A 19503-nucleotide genomic window follows, 5' to 3' on the forward strand; every position below is an offset into this window, starting at 1 on the left:
GTGTAAGACCTTGGGGCTGAGACAGGGGCTGGACCACTGTGGCACTATCTGGGGGAGGCCCCGGACAGGGCATAACAGGCAGGAAATCAATCCACCCACAATGGCCAAGGCATCAACCAAAGGACACCACACCAACCGCAACCACCCTGAACGAGGGCCGAGTAATTGCCGCAGAGTGCAGCCCAATTGCACAAGTACGCAACAGAGAGGACAACAACAAGCCAGTGACCCGCCCCCGAAATGGCATTGGAGGGAGGGCATCCCAGTGGCGATGAGAGCCCACCTGGCAAGACAGCAAGGGTGGACAGTAACAAGCCTTTCTGGTCACCTTCACGCCCCTGGGCCAGACTACACTTAATCATAGACCATGCTGTAGAGATGAGTCTTTAGTAGACACTTGAAAGTTTGCACTTGAAAGATTCTAACCTTAATTGGCAAATCATTCCACAGTAGTGGAGCTCTATGAGAGAAGTCCCTGCCGCCAGCTGTTTGTTTAGAAGTTCTAGGTACAATTAAAAGGCCTGCATCTTCTGATCTAAGGTTACGTGTAGGTATGTATAGCTGGATCATTTCAGTGAGGTAAGTAGGAGCAAGTCCATGTATTGATTTATAGGTTAACAATACACCTTAATATCAGCCCTAACCCTAACAGGCAGCCAGTGTAAAGAGGCTAGTACTGGAGTAGTGTTCACATTTTTTTGTTCTAGTTGGGATTCTAATTGAGGTTTACTTATTGATTTGTCAGGGTAACTGGAAAGAAGAGCATTGCAGGAATCTAATCTAGAAGTAAGAAAAGCATGGATTCATTTTTCTGCATCAGCTTTTGATAGAAAGTTTCAGATTTTTTCAATGTTTCAAATATGAAAATAAGCAACTCTTGAGACATATTTTATATGTTCATTGAAGGAAATGTCAAGGGTAACGCCAAGATTTCTTACAGTTTTTTGGGATACGACCATGCAGCCGTCGAGGTTCACAGTGAGATTTGCTAACAACGCTCTTTGTTTCTTGGGTCCTAAAACAAGCATTTCTGTTTTTCTTGAGGTTAAAAGCAAGAAGTTCTCTGTCATCCACTTCCTAATATCTGAAACATATGCTTCCAAAGTAGCTAATTTTGGGGCTTCTCCATGCTTCATTGAAATACAGTAGGGAGAACAAGTATTTGATACACTGCTGATTTTGCAGGTTTTCCCACTTTCAAAGCATATAGAAGTCACATTGTATGATTTGTAAGTAATTAATTTGCATTTTATTGCATGACAAAAGTATTTGATATATCAGAAAAGCGGAACTTAATATATAGTACAGAAACCTTTGTTTGCAATTACAGAGATCATATGTTTCCTGTAGTTCTTGACCAGGTTTGCACACACTGCAGCAGGGATTTTGGCCCACTCCTCCATACAGACCTTCTCCAGATCCTTCAGGTTTCGGGGCCGTCGCTGGGCAATATGGACCTTCAGCTCCCTCCAAAGATTTTTTATTTTGGTTTCAGGTCTGGAGACTGGCTAGGCCACTCCAGGTCCTTGAGATGCTTCTTACGGAGCCACTCCTTAGTTGCCCTGGCTGTGTGTTTAGGGTCGTTGTCATGCTGGAAGACCCAGCCACGACCCATCCTCAGTGTTCTTACTGAGGGAAGGAGATTGTTGGCCAAGATCTCGCGATACATGGCCCCATCCATCCTCCCCTCAATACGGTGCAGTCGTCCTGTCCCCTTTGCAGAAAAGCATCCTCAAAGAATGATGTTTCCACATCCATGCTTCACGGTTGGGATGGTGATCTTGGGGTTGTACTCATCCTTCTTCTTCCTCCAAACACGGCGAGTGGAGTTTAGACCAGAAATCTCTATTTTTGTCTCATCAGACCACATGACCTTCTCCCATTCCTCCTCTGGATCATCCAGATGGTCATTGGCAAACTTCAGATGGGCCTGGAGATGCGCTGGCTTGAGCAGGGGGACCTTGCGTGCGCTGCAGGATTTTAATCCATGACAGCGTAGTGTGTTATTAATGATTTTCTTTGAGACTGTGATCCCAGCTCTCTTCAGGTCATTGACCAGGTCCTGCCGTGTAGTTCTGGGCTGATCCCTCACCTTCTTCATGATCATTGATGCCCCATGAGGTGAGATTTTGCATGGAGCCCCCAGACTGAGGGAGATTGACAGTCATCTTGAACTTCTTCCATTTTCTAACAGTTGCACCAAGCTGCTTGCCTATTGTCCTGTAGCCCATCCCAGCCTTGTGCAGGTGTACAATTTTATCCCTGATGTCCTTACACAGCTCTCTGGTCTTGGCCATTGTAGAGAGGTTAGAGTCTGTTTGATTGAGTGTGTGGACAGGTGTCTTTTATACAGGTAACGAGTTCAAACAGGTTCAGTTAATACAGGTAATGAGTGGAGAACAGGAGGGCTTCTTAAAGAAAAACTGACAGGTCTGTGAGAGCCAGAATTCTTACTGGTTGGTAGGTGATCAAATACTTATGTCATGCAATAAAATGCAAATTAATTATTTAAAAATCATACAATGTGATTTTCTGGATTTTTGTTTTAGATTTTGTCTCTCAGTTGAAGTGTACCAATGACAAAAATGACAGACCTCTACATGCTTTGGAAGTAGGAAAACATGCAAAATCATCAGTATATCAAATACTTGTTCTCCCCACTGTATATAACTGTGTGTCATCAGCATAACAGTGAAAGTTGACATTGTGATTCCGGATAACATCGCCCAGAGGCAGCATATATAGTGAGAACAATAATGGGCCCAGAACCGAGCCTTGAGGAACACCAAAACATACCTTTGATTTGTCAGAGGATAAGCCATCCACACATACTAACTGATATCTTTCAGATAAATAAGATTTCAACCAGGTTAGAACATGTCCACATAGCCCAATAAGGGTTTCCAATCTCTCTAAGAGTGATCAACAGTGTCAAAATAAGCACTAATATCAAGAAGCAACAGAACGGATGCAGAACCTTTGTCTGAGGCTATTAGAAGGTCATTGTTTACCTTCACAAGTGCTGTCTCAGTACTATGATGGGGTCTGAAACCGAACTGGAGCATTTCATAAATGTTATTTGTCTTTAGGAAGGCATTCAGTTGTTGGGAAACACAATTTTCTGAGATTTTTGAGAGGAACGGGAGGTTCGATATTGGCCTATAAATATTTCATGTGTCAGGATGTTTTAGAAGAGGCTTAATTTCCGCTATTAGTGAGTTTGGTACACATCCGGAGGAAAGGGAGCAAATTTATTATGTTCAACAATTGGCTGACCTAGCACAGGAAGTAGTAATTTGTTGGAATCGGGTCTAGCTGACAATTGTGGGTTTAGAACTCATTACAAATTTAGTGAATGTGTCAAGCGATACGAGGATAAAAAAATTCAAAGTGTCCCATTGACACCTGGTCAGGGAAGTTCAGGACATTCACATTTTTTGGGGACTATAACTATTTAAGGAGTCAGTTATTTGTTTTTCTAATGGTGATGATCTTTTTCATCAAAAGTAGTCATGTATTCATTACAGCTAAAGTTGAAGACCCACTTGAGCGTTGCTTTTTTGTAATTTTTTTTACTGTATCGAAGAGGAAATGTTGATTGTTTTTGTTCACCTCAATCAGGTTGGAGAAATAAGCTGATCAAGCAGATGTGAGTTATTTTTGGTGTTGTAGTGTACTGTCTATCCAGGCTAGTCTGAATACTTTGAACTTGGTGGAGCGCCACTTTCTCTCCAATTTTCTGGAGGCTTGCTTGAGTGCTGTGAGGTCTGTGTACCAGGGAGCAAGTTTCGTATTGCATACTTCTTTTGTTTTTAGTGGTGCAACCATATCTAAAGTGTTTCGCAGTGTTGAGTTTAGATCCTCAATTTGATCGTTTGCAGATTTATTTACTCTGTCATTCATGAGCGAGCTTGTTAGAATATCAAGAAATCTATTAGTAGTCAGATAATTTTTTTGTACGGCTTTTGAAACTCATTGTTGGCAGAGCAATTGGACTTCTTGTTTTAACGGTAAATGTAATAACACAGTGATCCGATATTCCAGGATTTTGGGGGGAAATTGTTATATCTACAATATCTATTTCTCATGACAGGACTAAATCTAAGGTATGATTGTGGCAGTGTGTTGAACCTGAGACATGTTGGATAAAACCCATTGAGTCAATTATGGCTTCAAAGGCTTTTTGAAGAGTGTCATTGAACTTTTCCATATGAATACTGAAATCGCCAAAAATGTGAACACTATCTGCCATGACTACAAGGTTAGACAAGATTCTAGTAACTCATTGGGGAACCAATTAGTGTATGGGCCCGGGGGGGCTGTAAATAGTAGCTATGTAAGACAGTTATCAGCCTGGTTAACTTTTCCATAAACTTCAAAAAGAATGAAAACACATGTGATGTGTTTGAGAAGGTAAATTTATGTTTACTGTCATAAATATTAGCAACACCCCATCCCTTTTAGGGACGCACAAGGGATATGATCACTTAGTATAACCCAGGAGAGGCCCTCATATTAAGGCAATTAATTAATCACAGGCTTTATGCCACGGTTTCACATAAACCATATAACAATCTAGTTTACGATCAGGAGCTTAACTTCATTTACTGCAACTGCATTTGAGCAAGGGATCTAACATTTAGGAGTCCCATTTTGAGAAGCAGTCATTGTTCTTTGTCACTTTGTGACCGAGGTGAAGGAAGGCTTTCACTCATTAACTAAGGTTGTTCTTTTGTTAGCACTACCTTGTTTAATCTTTACTCACACCTGGAGACGAGTCACAGTGTGCAATAGGTAAAGCTGTACTAACCACTCTGGCTATGCTATCGACAGACTCCACTATGCTAGCAGGTTGGCTAACAGCCTCGTGGCCTGACCTGCACCCTATCTTATGGGGAGTCTATAGGAGTGAGACTCCTGTCAATATTCCTAGATAAAAGTAAGAGCACCACTCCAGCTAGGATGGAGTCCGTCAGCTCTCAGCAGTATCAGGGCCTGGCTCTCTTTCTGGGAGAGTCCCAAAAAGAGAGCCAGTTATCACAGTAAATTCAGTATGCATGCCAAATATTGTCAGTTTTAACGAATTTCAGAGCTGATTGGCCTTTGACAACCCCTTTCTTCTTGTTTTTTGTTCCAGGTTGTCAGGACCTGATGTACCAACGTCCATTGCAGTTCTAGGAGGGGTGGGGTTAGATTGTAGATTCTGTGGCTTCAACACTGAGTTTATGCCTACTTCCCTCAGCCAGGTAATGGTCAGGCATGTTCACATGGCTTTGCATGGTGTATATGTGTGTATGTGTGTCTATGCTGCCTTTGGTGTGTAGTGTCATCACGTATCCTGTGTCGTTCTTGTATGTGTTTCCTTCTGTCGTCTGTCTGTCTGTCTGTCTCGTGCGTGCGTGGTGTTTTTATCTGTTTGTGTCTTAAAAGGGAGCCATCAGGCTGTGTTTGTGTTTTCCCCAAGCGGTCCTTTGTGCGTCAGCGTTGTGATGTGGGGTTGCAGGGGAGGAGACGGTGCCACCAGTACCTCCGCGAGGGTGAGGGTGTGGTGAGTGAGTCTTCACTGCTGTGGAAGAGATCGACATTCAACCTACTGCCAGCTCCACCAACACAGGGAACCTCTCCCTCACTCTGATGAGGGGATGCAAGTGCCGACAGGTATCACACACACAACACACACATGCCTCACAAACCACACACCCCACGCACAAACACACGCTCGCCACACAGACAAGCAATGGGACGCACACTTTCTCTATGCAGGTTTGAATCACAGTGCGGTTTATATTTTGTGTGTGTTTGTGCACTTGCCACATCTGTGGTTGTGCATGATGTTCTTTATTGGGTTGGATATGGTATGAAGGTGTGTGTTTATGGTTTCAGACAGGCCCTGAAGGCTTTGTGAAGATGAAGTGTAATGAGCCCCTCCCCTGTCTTCTAGTTTTGACAGCCATGGTCTGGAGTCCAGCATCCTGAGAGTGGTCCATCGCCACGAGCAACAAGCAGGAGGGAGGGGGTGTCGTCCCACTGTGATGATGGTCGCCAGGGAGATTCTTCAAGAAGCACTGGAGCAGATCTGTGCACCGCTGGGGGAGCTGCTAGGAGGTGAGGACCGATGGAGCCCCCCCCGGGGGTAATGGGCCGATGCAGGACATACAAAGCCCCCCCGACATGACTCAGTTAACAGCCCACAGGAGTGTGTCTGGGCACATTTGGGATGGGGCAGGACTGCAGGGTAACAGAGTCATGACATCTAGAAGTAGAGAGAATGAAGAAGGAGGGTTAGAATGACTCTGTGCGTGTTGTGTGATTGCAAGTGGAGGTGCGTGTCCATGCGTTTGTGTGCGACGGGCCGTACATGTTCTTTGCAACCCCTCTGGATACTGAGTTTGTTGTGTTCATCACTTTAAACCAACTACAACAATGCATGACCTCTTTGGTGTGTCAGCAAGGGTCTCCACCAACGTACCCCGACAACTCAACAAACTAAAGATGTGTGCAAGGTGACTGTTTATAGAGTTAAGCTCTGCATTCAGCGCCGTCACTGCAGAACTAATAAAAGACTTCAAACTCTTCCAAATGCACGTGTTTAGCTCTGTGCGTGGTCTAACCCCAAAAGGCTAGACCATGCACTGCTGACTGTGTTGAGTTCATTTACAGACAGGCTGCTGGCCTGATGCAGTCAGAATAACATTGATCTTAACACAGACTAAACAATGGAGCTGGTGGTGGACTTCAGGGAGTATTTCCACCTCTTCCCATTGAGATTCAGGGTTCAGCTGTTAGTTTGGCTGAATTATTCAAATTAATTCAGCATCTCTCACAACCTTGGGTGTGAGGACAACATCACAGAGATCTCCAAATAAGCAGCTGAAAAACAATCTCCCAGGCAAACCTGATTTGGCATCACCTCACCTCCTCCACCACTGTCTGCAGGGGTAAACTGCAGCTCCTGCCCAGCGTTGAGGTCCACAATAACCCCACAGTTGTCTAGGTGGTTATAAACATTTATATACAGTGGACACCAAACATATTTTGAAATGACTATGCAAGTCATGCTGGCTGTAATAAGGCTGTTAAAGTAACCCAATTTTTTAAAATCCAAATCAGGCCACTACCGTTCAGAAGTTTGGGGTCACTTAGAAATGTTCTCGTTTTCCATGAAAACTTACATGAAATTACTTTGAATAGGAAATATAGCAAAATGGATCAGAAATGTAGTAATAATAGTGTACTGGCCATACAATCTTATTAATAGTAATCATTGTGTCCTTCAAACATAATTTTCATCAAATAATCCCCCATTTGCAGAACTTAGAGCAGACCTTTGGCATTCCAGTTGTCAAATTGTTGAAGTAATCTGAATAGATTTCATCCCATGCCTCCTGAATCACCTCCCACAAGTTAGATTGGCTTGATGGACACTTCTTACCACTTCGTACCATACGGCTGCTACCATAACAGCTTAATAGGGTTGAGTTCCAGTGACTGTGCTGGCCACTCCATTATAGACAGAATACCAGCAGACTGCTTCTTCCCTAAACAGTTCTTGCATAGTTTGGAGTTGTCTCCAAATTGTCTCCAATCAAACACCATCCACAGGGTATGGTATGGCATTGCAAAATGGAGTGATAGCCTTCCTTCTCCAAGATCTCTGTACATATCCCCCTCTTTACCACCAACAAAGCACCCCCAGACCATCATATTGCCACCACCATATTGCCGTCAAGCACTCATCCTACATCACTCAATTTGGTCTGCGTCGCATGAATGTTCTTTGTGGTCCGAACACCTCAAACTTAGACTCGTCTGTCCATAACACTTTTTCCCAATCTTCCTCTGTCCAGTGTGTGTGTTCATTTACCCATATTAATCTTTTCTTTTTATTGGCCAGTCGGAGATATGGCTTTTTTTTTTCAACTCTACCTAGAAGGCCAGCATCCTGGAGTCACATCTTTACTGTTGACATTGAGACTGGTGTTTACTATTTAGTTCAGCACCTGTGAGGCGTCTGTTTTTTAAATTAGATACTATTTGTCCTCTTGCTCAATTGTGTTCTGGGGCCACTGCTCCTCTTTCTATTCGGTTATAGCCAGTTTGCGCTGTTCCGTGAGAGCAGTACACAAATTTTATGAGATCTTCAGATTCTTGGTAATGTCTTGTATGAATTAGCCTTCATTTCTCAGAGCCAAGAATAGACATGATGATTTTCTGAAGAAAGTTCTTTGTTTCTGGCCATTTTGAGCCTGTAATCAAACCTGATTACAGAATATCTGATGCACCAGATATTCAACTATTCTAAAGAAGGAGAGTTTTTCAACAGGTTTCAGATGAGCTAACATAATTGCAAAATAGTTTTCTAATGATCAATTAACCTTTTAAAATGATTAACTAGGAAACACCAACGTGCTCTATTGGAAATATGACTGATGGTTGCTGATAATGGTCCTCTGTACGCCTAGCTACAATTGTCATTTCCAACCTGTCTACACTGTATTTCGGATCAATTTGATGTTATTTTAATAGACAAAATATTAGCTTTTCTTTCAAAAACAAGGACATTTTGAAGTGACCCCAAACATTTGAACGGTGGTGTATAAACCAGCTTCATCATAGCATTTCTGCATTAGTACAGTACTATTTTCTGATTGCTCAGTGAATTTACAATATAATACTTACTAAGACAGAAATCTGTCTGGCTGTCTAACAAAAGAGGGCAGTCTAGATCCCACCAGCCATCATGTTTAAACATGCCTCTGTATGAAGACAGAAGGTACAGAGAGAACAGAGTTGGCAGAGAGAAGAAGACGAGGAGTGACAGAGAGAGGAAGAAAAGGGACAGAAATGCAGAAGGGGAGGGAGAGAGGAAGAATCTGAAGTCTACAATGTAAAAGAGATTGTATAATAGCTCGAATACTGATACTCAGAACGTTATCTGGCTGCCCAGGTACGACTGGATGTTTACACTCCCATGGTAGACAGCTCTAACTGCTAAGACACAGTGACATATTTGACAGCACCACACTACAACAAAACGGTTTAAGTCATGTGAACTGGGATTCCTGAAATAATCAAAAGTATGGCTGGCATCCTATGCTCTTACTCCACTGCAAATGACCAGGGCCTTTCATCAACCTGAATATGAATGAGTTGATAATTAATAAACAGGTGATTTTGCTGTATCAAGGGCTAACTCATTTAAGTAGCAGGACATCAAATGCAATGCGACATAAACCAATTTTGCAAATGTTTCTGAGTTGCTTATTCCCAAAAAAGGAAATAAAATGTCAATTTGCATTTTATTTATTTTCAAATGTATGAGGCCCTAGTTTATGGATTTCAGATGACTAGGAAGACAGATGCTGTGCGGTAGTGAGGCTGCAGGCCATTATGGGGATCAGGGCATGATGGGGGTTAGGGCATGATGGGGGTCAGGGCATGATGGGGATCAGGGCATGATGGGGGTCAGGGCATGATGGGGGTCAGGGCATGATGGGGATCAGGGCATGATGGGGGTCAGGGCATGATGGGGGTCAGGGCATGATGGGGATCAGGGCATGATGGGGGTCAAGGCATGATGGGGGTCAGGGCATGATGATGATCAGGGCATGATGGGGGTCAGGGCATGATGGGGGTCAGGGCATGATGGGGATCAGGGCATGATGGGGGTCAATGATTTGAGCTGATGTCACTGAAATCTTTTTTGAGAGGGCCTCTGGATGACATGATGGTCTGGATGAAGAATCCCTGGGATATTTGTAGCCAGTAAATCTTTCTTCCAGACCATTTCAGTGCCTCAAACATAGTACAGTGCCACCACAATTATTGGCCCTCATGGTAAAAATGAACAACAAAGCATTATGAAAAAGCATTTTCTCAGCTTGATCTTACATTTAATATGAGAATCTAACTTTTAATTGAGGTGTTCAAAGAAATACAAATTCATAATGAAAAAATATATTTCTGAAAAACCATGCGAGGATTATTGGCACCCCGAGTCTTCTATGATGTTTAATGAGGTGGGAGAACACAGAGCAAGGGCTCTAAGAGCATTTCTCATGGGGAGTCCTTCAGTTCCCTTGGTGTTCGTTTCAGGATTCTCCCCTTCAGCTCTCTGACAGGTTTTCAATCAGTTTTGGTCCGGGGGTTGGCATGGCCATTGCAAAAGCTTGATTCTGTGGTCAGTGAGTAATCTTTTGGTGGAGAATCTGTATCTGGAGAAATGCTTTCAATCACTGTTCTGCAGGAAAATCCGACCGACTAACCCAGTTTTAGCCTCCGAAAGGCAGACAGATTTTGTACTATAAAATGTCCTGGTAGTTCACGGAGTTCATGATGCCATTTATCCTAACCCAGGTTCATTTGGAAGCACAGCCTAATGTCTCCCATATTCACCACCATAATGGTGGATCCTCACAGTGAGGATTCTTCTTTGTTTTTTTTTTGCATGACTGTCCTTCTGGAGTTTGTGGCCACAGAAATTATAAAAATTATACTGACCATACAATCGAGTTCAGACCTACGTTCCAATTATGTTTAGCAAACCAAAAAAAACAATCCAGCCTCTTATGTTTTTATGGCTTAATGAGAGTAGATGCATTATTTTGGCAAGACACCCAAATAGCTTGTTGGCAAGGAAGTGGCATCTAATTGAAATTTTGGAGTCTTTGGTGACCCTAAGATCCAAACAACTTCTACATGTCTTAAACTGTGATCAGTGGAGGCCAACAATCTTATGTCTCGTTTAATTAGTTTGTTATAACTATATTCCTCATAATTATATCCTAGTGAAACAGGAAGTAATGGATGAGCACTTAAAAGTTTCTACTCACTCAGATGAACTTGAAAAAGAAATCGACGCTGCATTTGAAAGTATTCCAACCCCTTCAGTTTCTCTGAATGTTGTGTAATACGTGCATTTGGAAAGTATTCAGACTTAAATTTCCACATTTTATTACGTTGCAACATATTGTAAAATGTATTGAATAAAATGTTTTCCCTCATCAGTCTATACACAATACCCTATGATGACAAGCACAACCAGGTTTTTAGAAATGTTTGCAAATGCATGACTTATATGTATTCAGACACTTTTACTTTGTTGAAGCACATTTGGCAGCGATTACAGCCTTGGGTCTTCTTGGGTATGATGCTCCAAGCTTAGCACATCTGTATTTGCAGAGTTTCTCCCATTTTTCTCTGCGTCCTCTCAAGCTGTGTCTGGTTGGACGTGAAACATCACTGCATAGCCATTTTCAGGTGTCTCCAGAGATGTTTGATAAAGTTCTAGTCCAGGCTCTGTTTGGGCCACTCAAAGACATTCACATGCTTGTCCCGAAGCCATTCCTGCATTGTCTTGGCTCTGTGTGCTTATGGTTATTGTCCTGTTGGGATGTGGACCTTCACCCCAGTGTGATGTCCTGAGCACTCTGGAGCAGGTTTTTATCAAGGATCTGTCTGTACCTTGCTCCAGTCATCTTTCCCGCAGTCCTGATCAGTCTTCCATTCCCTGCCTCTGAAAAATATCCTCACATAATCTTCGGGACAGATCTTGAGAGGATCTACCCAAGAAGAAAGGGAGAAAACTGCCCATATCCAAGAGTGCAAAAGCTGGCAGAGGCGTGGCCCGAGAATCCTAAGCTGTGACCGCTGTCAAGTTTCTTCATAGACTTTTTAATAAAGTTAAAGATGATTCTAGAGGGCACTGTATCATGGTGTGGTCAAATATTCAGCCACTGTTAGGCTTTGATGTAGCATGGGTTTTCTTAGAGGCCCTGCGGCTTCGGTCGGAGGAGCTGTGGAGGAAAGAGGGCCGCCGCTCAGAGGACCTGGAGGAGCTGCTCAGGAAGTTGGAGGAGAGGAGCGGCGTCTCACCGTACGAGGTCACAACCAGTCCTAACATTGGGGAAACTCTGCAAGGTACGTGGGTGTGTGGCTTGGTGCGTGTGTCCGTGTGTAAGAGAGTGTGCGTCACCCTTTGTCGCAGGAGATTTGGGATTTTAAATTGAATGGAATTGGAGGTGTTTAAAGGGAAAGGAAAGTCTGTCGAGTTGGAATCGACGCCAAAGAAATCAATGTAGGATATACAGATTGTGTTTTTGTATGTGTGTGTAACAGATATAGAGCAGGTGTTTCTGAAGGAGCTGAAGGAGTTCTCTGATGGTGAGCTGACCATGTCCTTCACCACTGTGCCAGTAGACTTGGAGGTAAGGTCAAGGTCATAAGCTGAACAAGGAGACCGAACAAAAAATATACCTTTTTGATAGCATGATATGTTAATAGTAAATTGTATAAAAATTACAAAATAATTGGTCTGACACGCTTTCACCAGCCATGTACACACATGACCCTCCACATTTTTGTTGCTGTCATTTCAGAAAATGTTTATAGATTGTGTGTAGTGTGTTTCAGGTCTCTTCACGGTCTTCAATAGGCGATTAACTTTTTTTTTGCAAGGTCATTTTGCTGTTTTCTTGTGTAATTGAGAGTGATAGGAAGTGCCATGTGATCGTACAATACAGTGTTGCCTAAAAATTAAATGTACTTAAGGGAAAATGTCTCCTGGCTTGTGTGGTATGGTAGTAGTAGAAACCCACCAATGTTATAATTAGCTGTGATTTCACCGACTGGTTTCACCCAGTTCTGACACTGTTGTAAAAGCTTTGTTTTTTCGCTATTTTGACTTAGTGGCTAATCGGGGCAACAGCTAATGTAGAAATCTTTGTCATACTGGTTGCTTCACAGTTTGCTGAGTGTGTGTGTATGTGAGGAAACCTGCACCCAACAATCTGTGCTTCTAAATAAATCACTGTGAAATATATTTTAGCATCAAAATGTTTTGTTCCATCACTGTAAAAACTGGTGGGTGGAACCAAAGTAAAGCATCGTTACACAAGTCTCTACTATGTTATGGTGCAGGGGAGGGATTTTTGTTATGAGTTTATGTTCTTGTAATTCACCTGTCTTCCACTTGGGGGAGATAGGCCATGTTCAGCACTTGAAATGCAAACAATACCTATATTAAACTGGACTGGCAAATAGAAAGGATGAAAAGCCAAAAGTTATATACGCCAAAGAAGTGCAAACTTTTACTTGGTTCTAGGTAGCATATTTCAGCATCTTTTCCCTCATGGACTTAATCCTTAGCCCTTTATGACAACGTGTAATGACACAGACTTTTGCCTGTGTTTTCATGGGGCCCTCTGTGTCTTCTGCATTGAGAGGTTATGGAAATAGGAGGCTGAATACATGTGTCACAGTCAGGGGCACAGCCCTGGGTTCAGCATTTCAAACCCCTTACCTGTCCTCTCCATTTTCACCTCTTACTGTTGAAACACAGAATCACACAGGAGCATGGCTTGAGACCTTCTCTCTCTCTCTTTTATACACACACACACACACAAGCTCCCTTTCTTTTTATCTCTTTCTCTCTCTCACAGAGGGTACTTCCCAGACACCCGCGTGCTTCTGCTTTTTGCCTCCCTCCCCACGCCCTCCGCGGCAACTTCTAATGGCTCTCTCCAATTCATTCATTATTTCTTTATATCTTTTTCTTCTCCAAAGCCATTTTTCTCCCCTGCTGCCCGGCGTGAGATATTAGGGTATGTGTAGAATAAATGATGTCTATAGCTGTAGGGGTAGCTCAGCCTCCCCCGGAACTACCTACGTCCAAGGAACATTAAACATCAGATCCTCGTTTAGCGAATAAATAACCATTCATTTGAATGGCTTTGTGCGCTGGACTTCTGTGCATATTTTACCAGCCCAAGGAGAGGGCCCATTAGGGACTTAATATAGAATAAATGGCCAGGGGCGGCACTGGCGCCATCGGACGCATGGCTCAGCAGCATCATGGTGGGTTACTAATGACCTGCGAGGACTCCGGATGAATCTGTTATATGCATGTCATTTGCAATATGTATATATTTATATATTATTTTTTAATTGTGTTTGAGAAGAACAAAACACTAAGCACATCATTTAGGTTTGCCTTAAATGCTTCTCAGAAACTAAATAAATTAGATTCAATTAGCCCATAATGGAGTGTATGCGTGTGTGGGTTTTTCTTTGTACGTGTGCGTGTCTGCGACTCTGTGTGTGTGTGTGTGTGTGTGTGTGTGTGCGTGTGTGTGTGTGCTTATAAAGAGAGAGGGTTTGGAGATTTCTTCGAGTGCTGTGGGAGTGATTTGTTGTGCTGATTGTCTTGTTAGCACAAGAGTAAGCCCCAGAGTGTGTTGGTTATAAGTACTTAAATAGATATGAACAAGTGTACCTGAGTCTTCCTCTATTTATTTGAGCAGTATGGAACATAGGTTAAAGAGACAGATACCAATTCATAAAGAAGAAAACATTACTCAAACGTGCGCCTCTGTGGTTTCTGTCTGTTGTACTGGGCTGGTGCCACAACGCTCATCAGGTTTTATTTAGATGGTCCCCTATAGGTGGATAAAAAACATAAAAAACATAAAAAACACTGTTGATGTGCCAAAGTTTGCTGTTGTTGGGTTTATTTTTTTATTTGTTAAGTTTAGGGTAACGGTTATGTTTAGGGTTAGTGGATATTTAGTTGAAATGTTGTTGATAGTTGAACATCTACTGAACATTTACAATCTATGTATTTGGGACCATGAATATAGAGTAGTACTTTATGTGGCAGTGTTACCTTTATTTGATGTCGGTCTCTATTTTGTATATGTTCTGTGCTTCTCTGTAAGCAAAACGAGATAATCAGCTCTAAGTGCCTCTAACTTTCAGAAAATCCCATTTACCAAAGTAGGAGCATTTATTCATTACTTTTGCAAATTGACTTGTTGCTAATCTACTTTGGTAGAAAACAAACAGATCTTAAGAGTGATTGAGCCATCTGGGGAACTCTTGCATTTCTTCTTACTTTCTCTCTTTTTCTCTCTATCTATGTCACCATTTTCTCTCTTTCCCTTTCTCTGTCTTTCATCTATAGTAATGAAGTTACTGTACTTGTTATGAAAGTTATAGTTTGGTTTAGAAATCTACCTCAAACTCCATTCATATAACAACTTTAACCAAAATCCAAATCTTGTAGAAAATGCTTTAATTTCCCTTAACAATACAAACACACCAATCAAAACCAGCTTCCTCTTTTCTAAAACGAATACTTAAAAGCATTGTTTTCTTACATTTTCACCCAATCTTAAAGGTTTTTTTACTTTGCGCTGAGTTGTGTTTCTAGTTATTTTCCCCCACTGAACTTTTATACAAGCTAATAGATGGCGGCACGTTTTTCATGCCAGTAATACATTTCTATTTCCCTGGGTTAATATTGTAAAAGAATGTGCCCAAACTGAACAAATGGAAGCCTTACAAATATTATGAGATGCAGGGTCTTGGTGTTTTCTGCTAAGCTAACGGCAAGCTCGGTAATTAGCCGCAGCAGATGAAGCGTTGGTTGGTGTCGGCGTGCTGGGGAGTTGATGAACTGTAGGAGAGATGGGAGCCTGGAGCCACGTGTGCAGAGACGTTACCATATTCATGAGAGAGTGTGTGTATGTGCGTGTGTGTGTGTGTGTGTAAAGACATGCCAGTTTGAATGTGAGTTAGAGATGTTTGTATGCCTGTTGTTTTGTTGCTGTTTCACCTGTGATTTTAGCTAGATGGAAAGAGTGTTCGTAGTGTTTGTCTTCTAAGTGGGTTTTGCTGGTGTTTGTGTCCCTGTCTCTCATCACTGTGTTTGTCTGTTAGAGGGGATGTTAATGTTGTTTGTCATCCATCTCCAAGCCCTCCTGTTTGTTTATGCCAGGCCAGTTTTACCCAGCGCCCCTTGCAAATAATTATCTGTGCTAATTATGGGCCTGCAGTCACAGCGCTCCAAATGCCTTTCTGATGAGACAAGCTCTGGGATAGCAGGTGCAGGGTGGCCCTCCCAGGGACCAAGATTGAAGAGTGGGCCTCACTACTCGTTTTCCCCCACCCTCTCTCCCTCTTTCTGCCTCCTTTTTCCTCTCTATCTCCTTCACCCCCCCCCCTTCTCTCCTTCTGGTCAAGCGGGCAAAGGCGTCAGTTTGGGAGCGTCACAAATCTAGGCTAATTTCCCTTTAGGTTATAATGGATTCAGTTATATGGACAGAGTTATATGGACTCTGAGATGCTGTGCCATAGGAATGGAAGGTCTGGGGATGAAGAGGCAGGAAGCGGTGCTTGTCAGACAAGGCTTAATCTCGTTCCCGGACACTTACACCCAAATGGGCTGTGTGCAATAGCCAGAGGACTAAGTTAGATCAGGTCTAATGATAGAACCCATAACCAAATCTTGTGCACGTTAGCTATGTTTTGAAAGGCAGCCACAAGAGATAAGATGAAACCCAGGACACCAAAAAAATTTACATTTAGAGATATGATATGGCCAAAAGGCTGTGCTTGTCATTTTGTCTAATGCCATGTGTTTTCATGTGGTACATGTAGTACAAGTACATCCTCACTGGATAACATTTCCGATCTCGGGGCAAGAAAACCACGAATGGATGAATTCCAGCTCCGTGCCTCGTCCCTTGTTGTGGGGGAAGTCAAGCACACGGGGGCCGAATGTGTGGTAGACATTTGTGCGTCCTCCGCGTGACAAACTCTTTGGCCCTTCCTCCTCCTTCCTTCACCCCCCATCCAGTCTGTCTCCCAAAGTTCCAGAGTTGTGCGCGGAGCGGCTGGCGTCGGCTCGCTCCTTGCCACCACATTTACTGTAGCTGTACTGCTGTGATCACAGACGGACGTATAAATCAAACCTAGCTTGATGGATTCATCAGGGCAATGAAACGATCGCCTCAGAAGAGCGCGCTCTCTGAGCGTTGGGTTTCTGACAGAAGGGGTATGCAAAGAGCCTAAATGGATGAACGGTTGATTAATTCTTTGCCAGAGATGTTGTCGACAGCAGGAAATGTGTTTTTTTCGCTTTGACTGTGTTTGTATGGGAATTTTGTGAACGCGGGGCGTGAGTTATGAAGCACAAGTTTATACCTTAGGCTATTCTGCATAATGATGGCAGGTTGGAGAACTTGGAGGAGCCACTAAAGACTTGCTACCTGTGGAGCAAACAACTAGAGAGAGGGAAGAGGGAGGGAAAGAGTAGATGGGGGGGGTGAAGGGAGGGAGGGGAGGGAGGGGAGGGTGAGAGTAGAAAAGAGAGAGCAAAGTGAAAGAGTGAGATTGTTGGGCTGAGAACGAAAGGGGTAGATAGAATGATTTAAGTGGTTCTCAGCCCAAGGCCTCGGTATCAAGAGTAAAGATGGTTCTCAATCTAACCCTCTAGTTACAGACTAGTATGAACCCAGGACAGCAAGTGGATGCAGTTAACATGGAATAGAGAACTAACAGTTCTGTGGCTCCATAGACTCGGGTTTGAGAACCACTGGTGAAAAGAATTGGGCTGGGCAGCAGGGAAGAAAGTACAGTATAATAGTTTGAATAGACTGGGCATGAGTAAATCACTTTGCTCTTTCGCTCCTCTCCAGGAATAGTAGCTGTTGCTTTGGCAGTGGCTCAAGGGGATCCTGACAAAATCCTAATCCTAAATCTTCACTGGAAAAGAGACCTTTAAAAGTAACTCAGAAGCACATGCTGTGTTTGAAATGTGGCCCGTGCTTTTAAGCAAACTGAAAGTTCATGGCTGGCATTATGAGGTTAGTGAGTGAAGTTGCAGAGACGATTTGGGAATGTTGGGGGGGGTATGGTTTGTAATTGACTCACCATACAAACAAACGGCAGACAGACTGTGGCTCTGCGTGTTATCTGAAAGATATGTGCTTCACTTTCTCCCTATGTTTTCTAGCTTTAGTGTGTGTGCATGTCTGTGTGGGTGTGTGTGTGTGTGTGTATATCACTGTATAATTGTGTTTATAAATCAACAAATCGTGTGCAGTGTGCGTCCATATATCCTATGTCTGCACATTGGTGTGTGGGTGTCCTTGAGTGTGTGTGTGTGTGTGTGTGTGTGTGTGCATCTTTGCCCATGTGAGTGAGTGAATATGTGTGTTTTTAACAAGGCTGGAGAGGCCTCATTGCACTCATCAGGATATCGCTGGTGAAAAATGACTGTGTCGGCGGGGTGACAGTTGTGTGTGAGCAGATTGATGAAGCTCTCCCTGACAGCAGCCATATTGTGCAGGGAGAGAGCCGAGAGAGGAGACGTGTGGCCCTCATCCACGCAGGTTAATATTGACTCAGCCTGGGCAACAACAAGCCCTACAGCAGCCATCCATCACTTCTACTGGGTCTTCACAGACACAGGCGTCAACCACACAAACACATGCTGGAATACGTGCACACTCACTAATGCATGCGCACACAGTCTTACACAAACACACACACACTCACACAGTCCTGTATTACTAACCTTGTGGGGACTAAATTTCCATGTTCCCTAACCTTAACCTAATCCCAACCTTAACCCTAACCATAGCCTTAACTCAAACTTATTTTACAAAGCCCTTTTACCATCAGCAGTTGTCACAAAGTGCTTTTACGAAACCCCAAGGAGCAAGAAACTCCCTAAAACCTAGAGAGGAACCAGGCTCTGAGGGGAGGTCAGTCCTCTTCTGGCTGTGCCGGGTGAACATTTTATGAGTACAAGTTGTAATAATAAAAAATGCATGAGTGTCCAGTGACACTGTGGCCCAAACCAAGGGAAACCTTGGACATGGCCCATCAGGCAGGAAGGCACTCTACCCACCAAGTATCAACCAGAGGGACACTAACCAACCAGAACCACCTTGAAAGAGGGCAGAGTATCGCCCACAGAGATCACTCCCATTGCACGATGGCCGCAACATAGAAACAGCAGTAAGCCTCTGACTCCTCCTTCAAATCATGCAGCCAGTGTAGAGAGGCTAATACTGGAGTAATGTGTTTTTTCGTAACCTCAATCACTAAACCTTTATTCCTAAACGTAACCTAGCCTTAAAGCCTAACCCTAAACTTAACACATAATTGCTAAACATCACCTAGCACTACAGCCTAACCTCAGTTGTTGGTTTCACCCTAAACCTAACCCTAAGCCAGAAAGTCCTGTTTTTCCCAGGGGGAACATCCCCACGTGGTCAATTATTCATGTTTTGCTTAACTTTGGCATGCTTTAGTCCCCATTGGGTATATAAAACACGCCCAGACAAACACACACACAAACACAACAACACAAACTCAGCCATGTCGCACCACACAGACCATGAATAGGGCATATCTCCAACCTCCTGGAATTATGTGTGACGTGGTAGAGAGAACCCAGAGACAGGAGTGATCAATACTCCCCTGGACCTATTACGTTAACCCACATGACAATGTGCCTTGGAGGTATTTCTGGATCACAAAGTCATGTTTAAGCAACTCCACCCAGGTTAAAGCAACTCTGTGTCTCCCTGGCACCATTTAGGGCACCTTTGCCCTCCCACAACGTCATACCTGTGCTCATTTGTAATGCTGGAATGTTCAGGATTTGATCTAAACAAGGCAAGGTGAGGAGACTGACTGAGAGGTTTCTTTTCA

At 43.2% G+C, this 19503-nt stretch overlaps 1 protein-coding gene across 1 annotated transcript in view; it reads left to right on the top strand.

The window, feature by feature from the left end:
* The first annotated feature begins 4962 nt into the window (after positions 1 to 4962).
* LOC105014463 (prune homolog 2 with BCH domain) overlaps positions 4963 to 19503 on the top strand; it is a 38632-nt gene continuing 24091 nt past the window's right edge. The window contains exons 1-6 of the mRNA XM_034296523.1: positions 4963 to 5042; positions 5138 to 5188; positions 5504 to 5548; positions 5942 to 6105; positions 11770 to 11919; positions 12118 to 12206. Coding sequence (XP_034152414.1) covers positions 4963 to 5042; positions 5138 to 5188; positions 5504 to 5548; positions 5942 to 6105; positions 11770 to 11919; positions 12118 to 12206 — 579 coding nt within the window. The remainder of the gene's footprint in view (positions 5043 to 5137; positions 5189 to 5503; positions 5549 to 5941; positions 6106 to 11769; positions 11920 to 12117; positions 12207 to 19503) is intronic.

The sequence above is a fragment of the Esox lucius genome, chromosome 13 (genome assembly GCF_011004845.1).
Source record: "Esox lucius isolate fEsoLuc1 chromosome 13, fEsoLuc1.pri, whole genome shotgun sequence".
Classification (NCBI taxonomy): domain Eukaryota; kingdom Metazoa; phylum Chordata; class Actinopteri; order Esociformes; family Esocidae; genus Esox; species Esox lucius.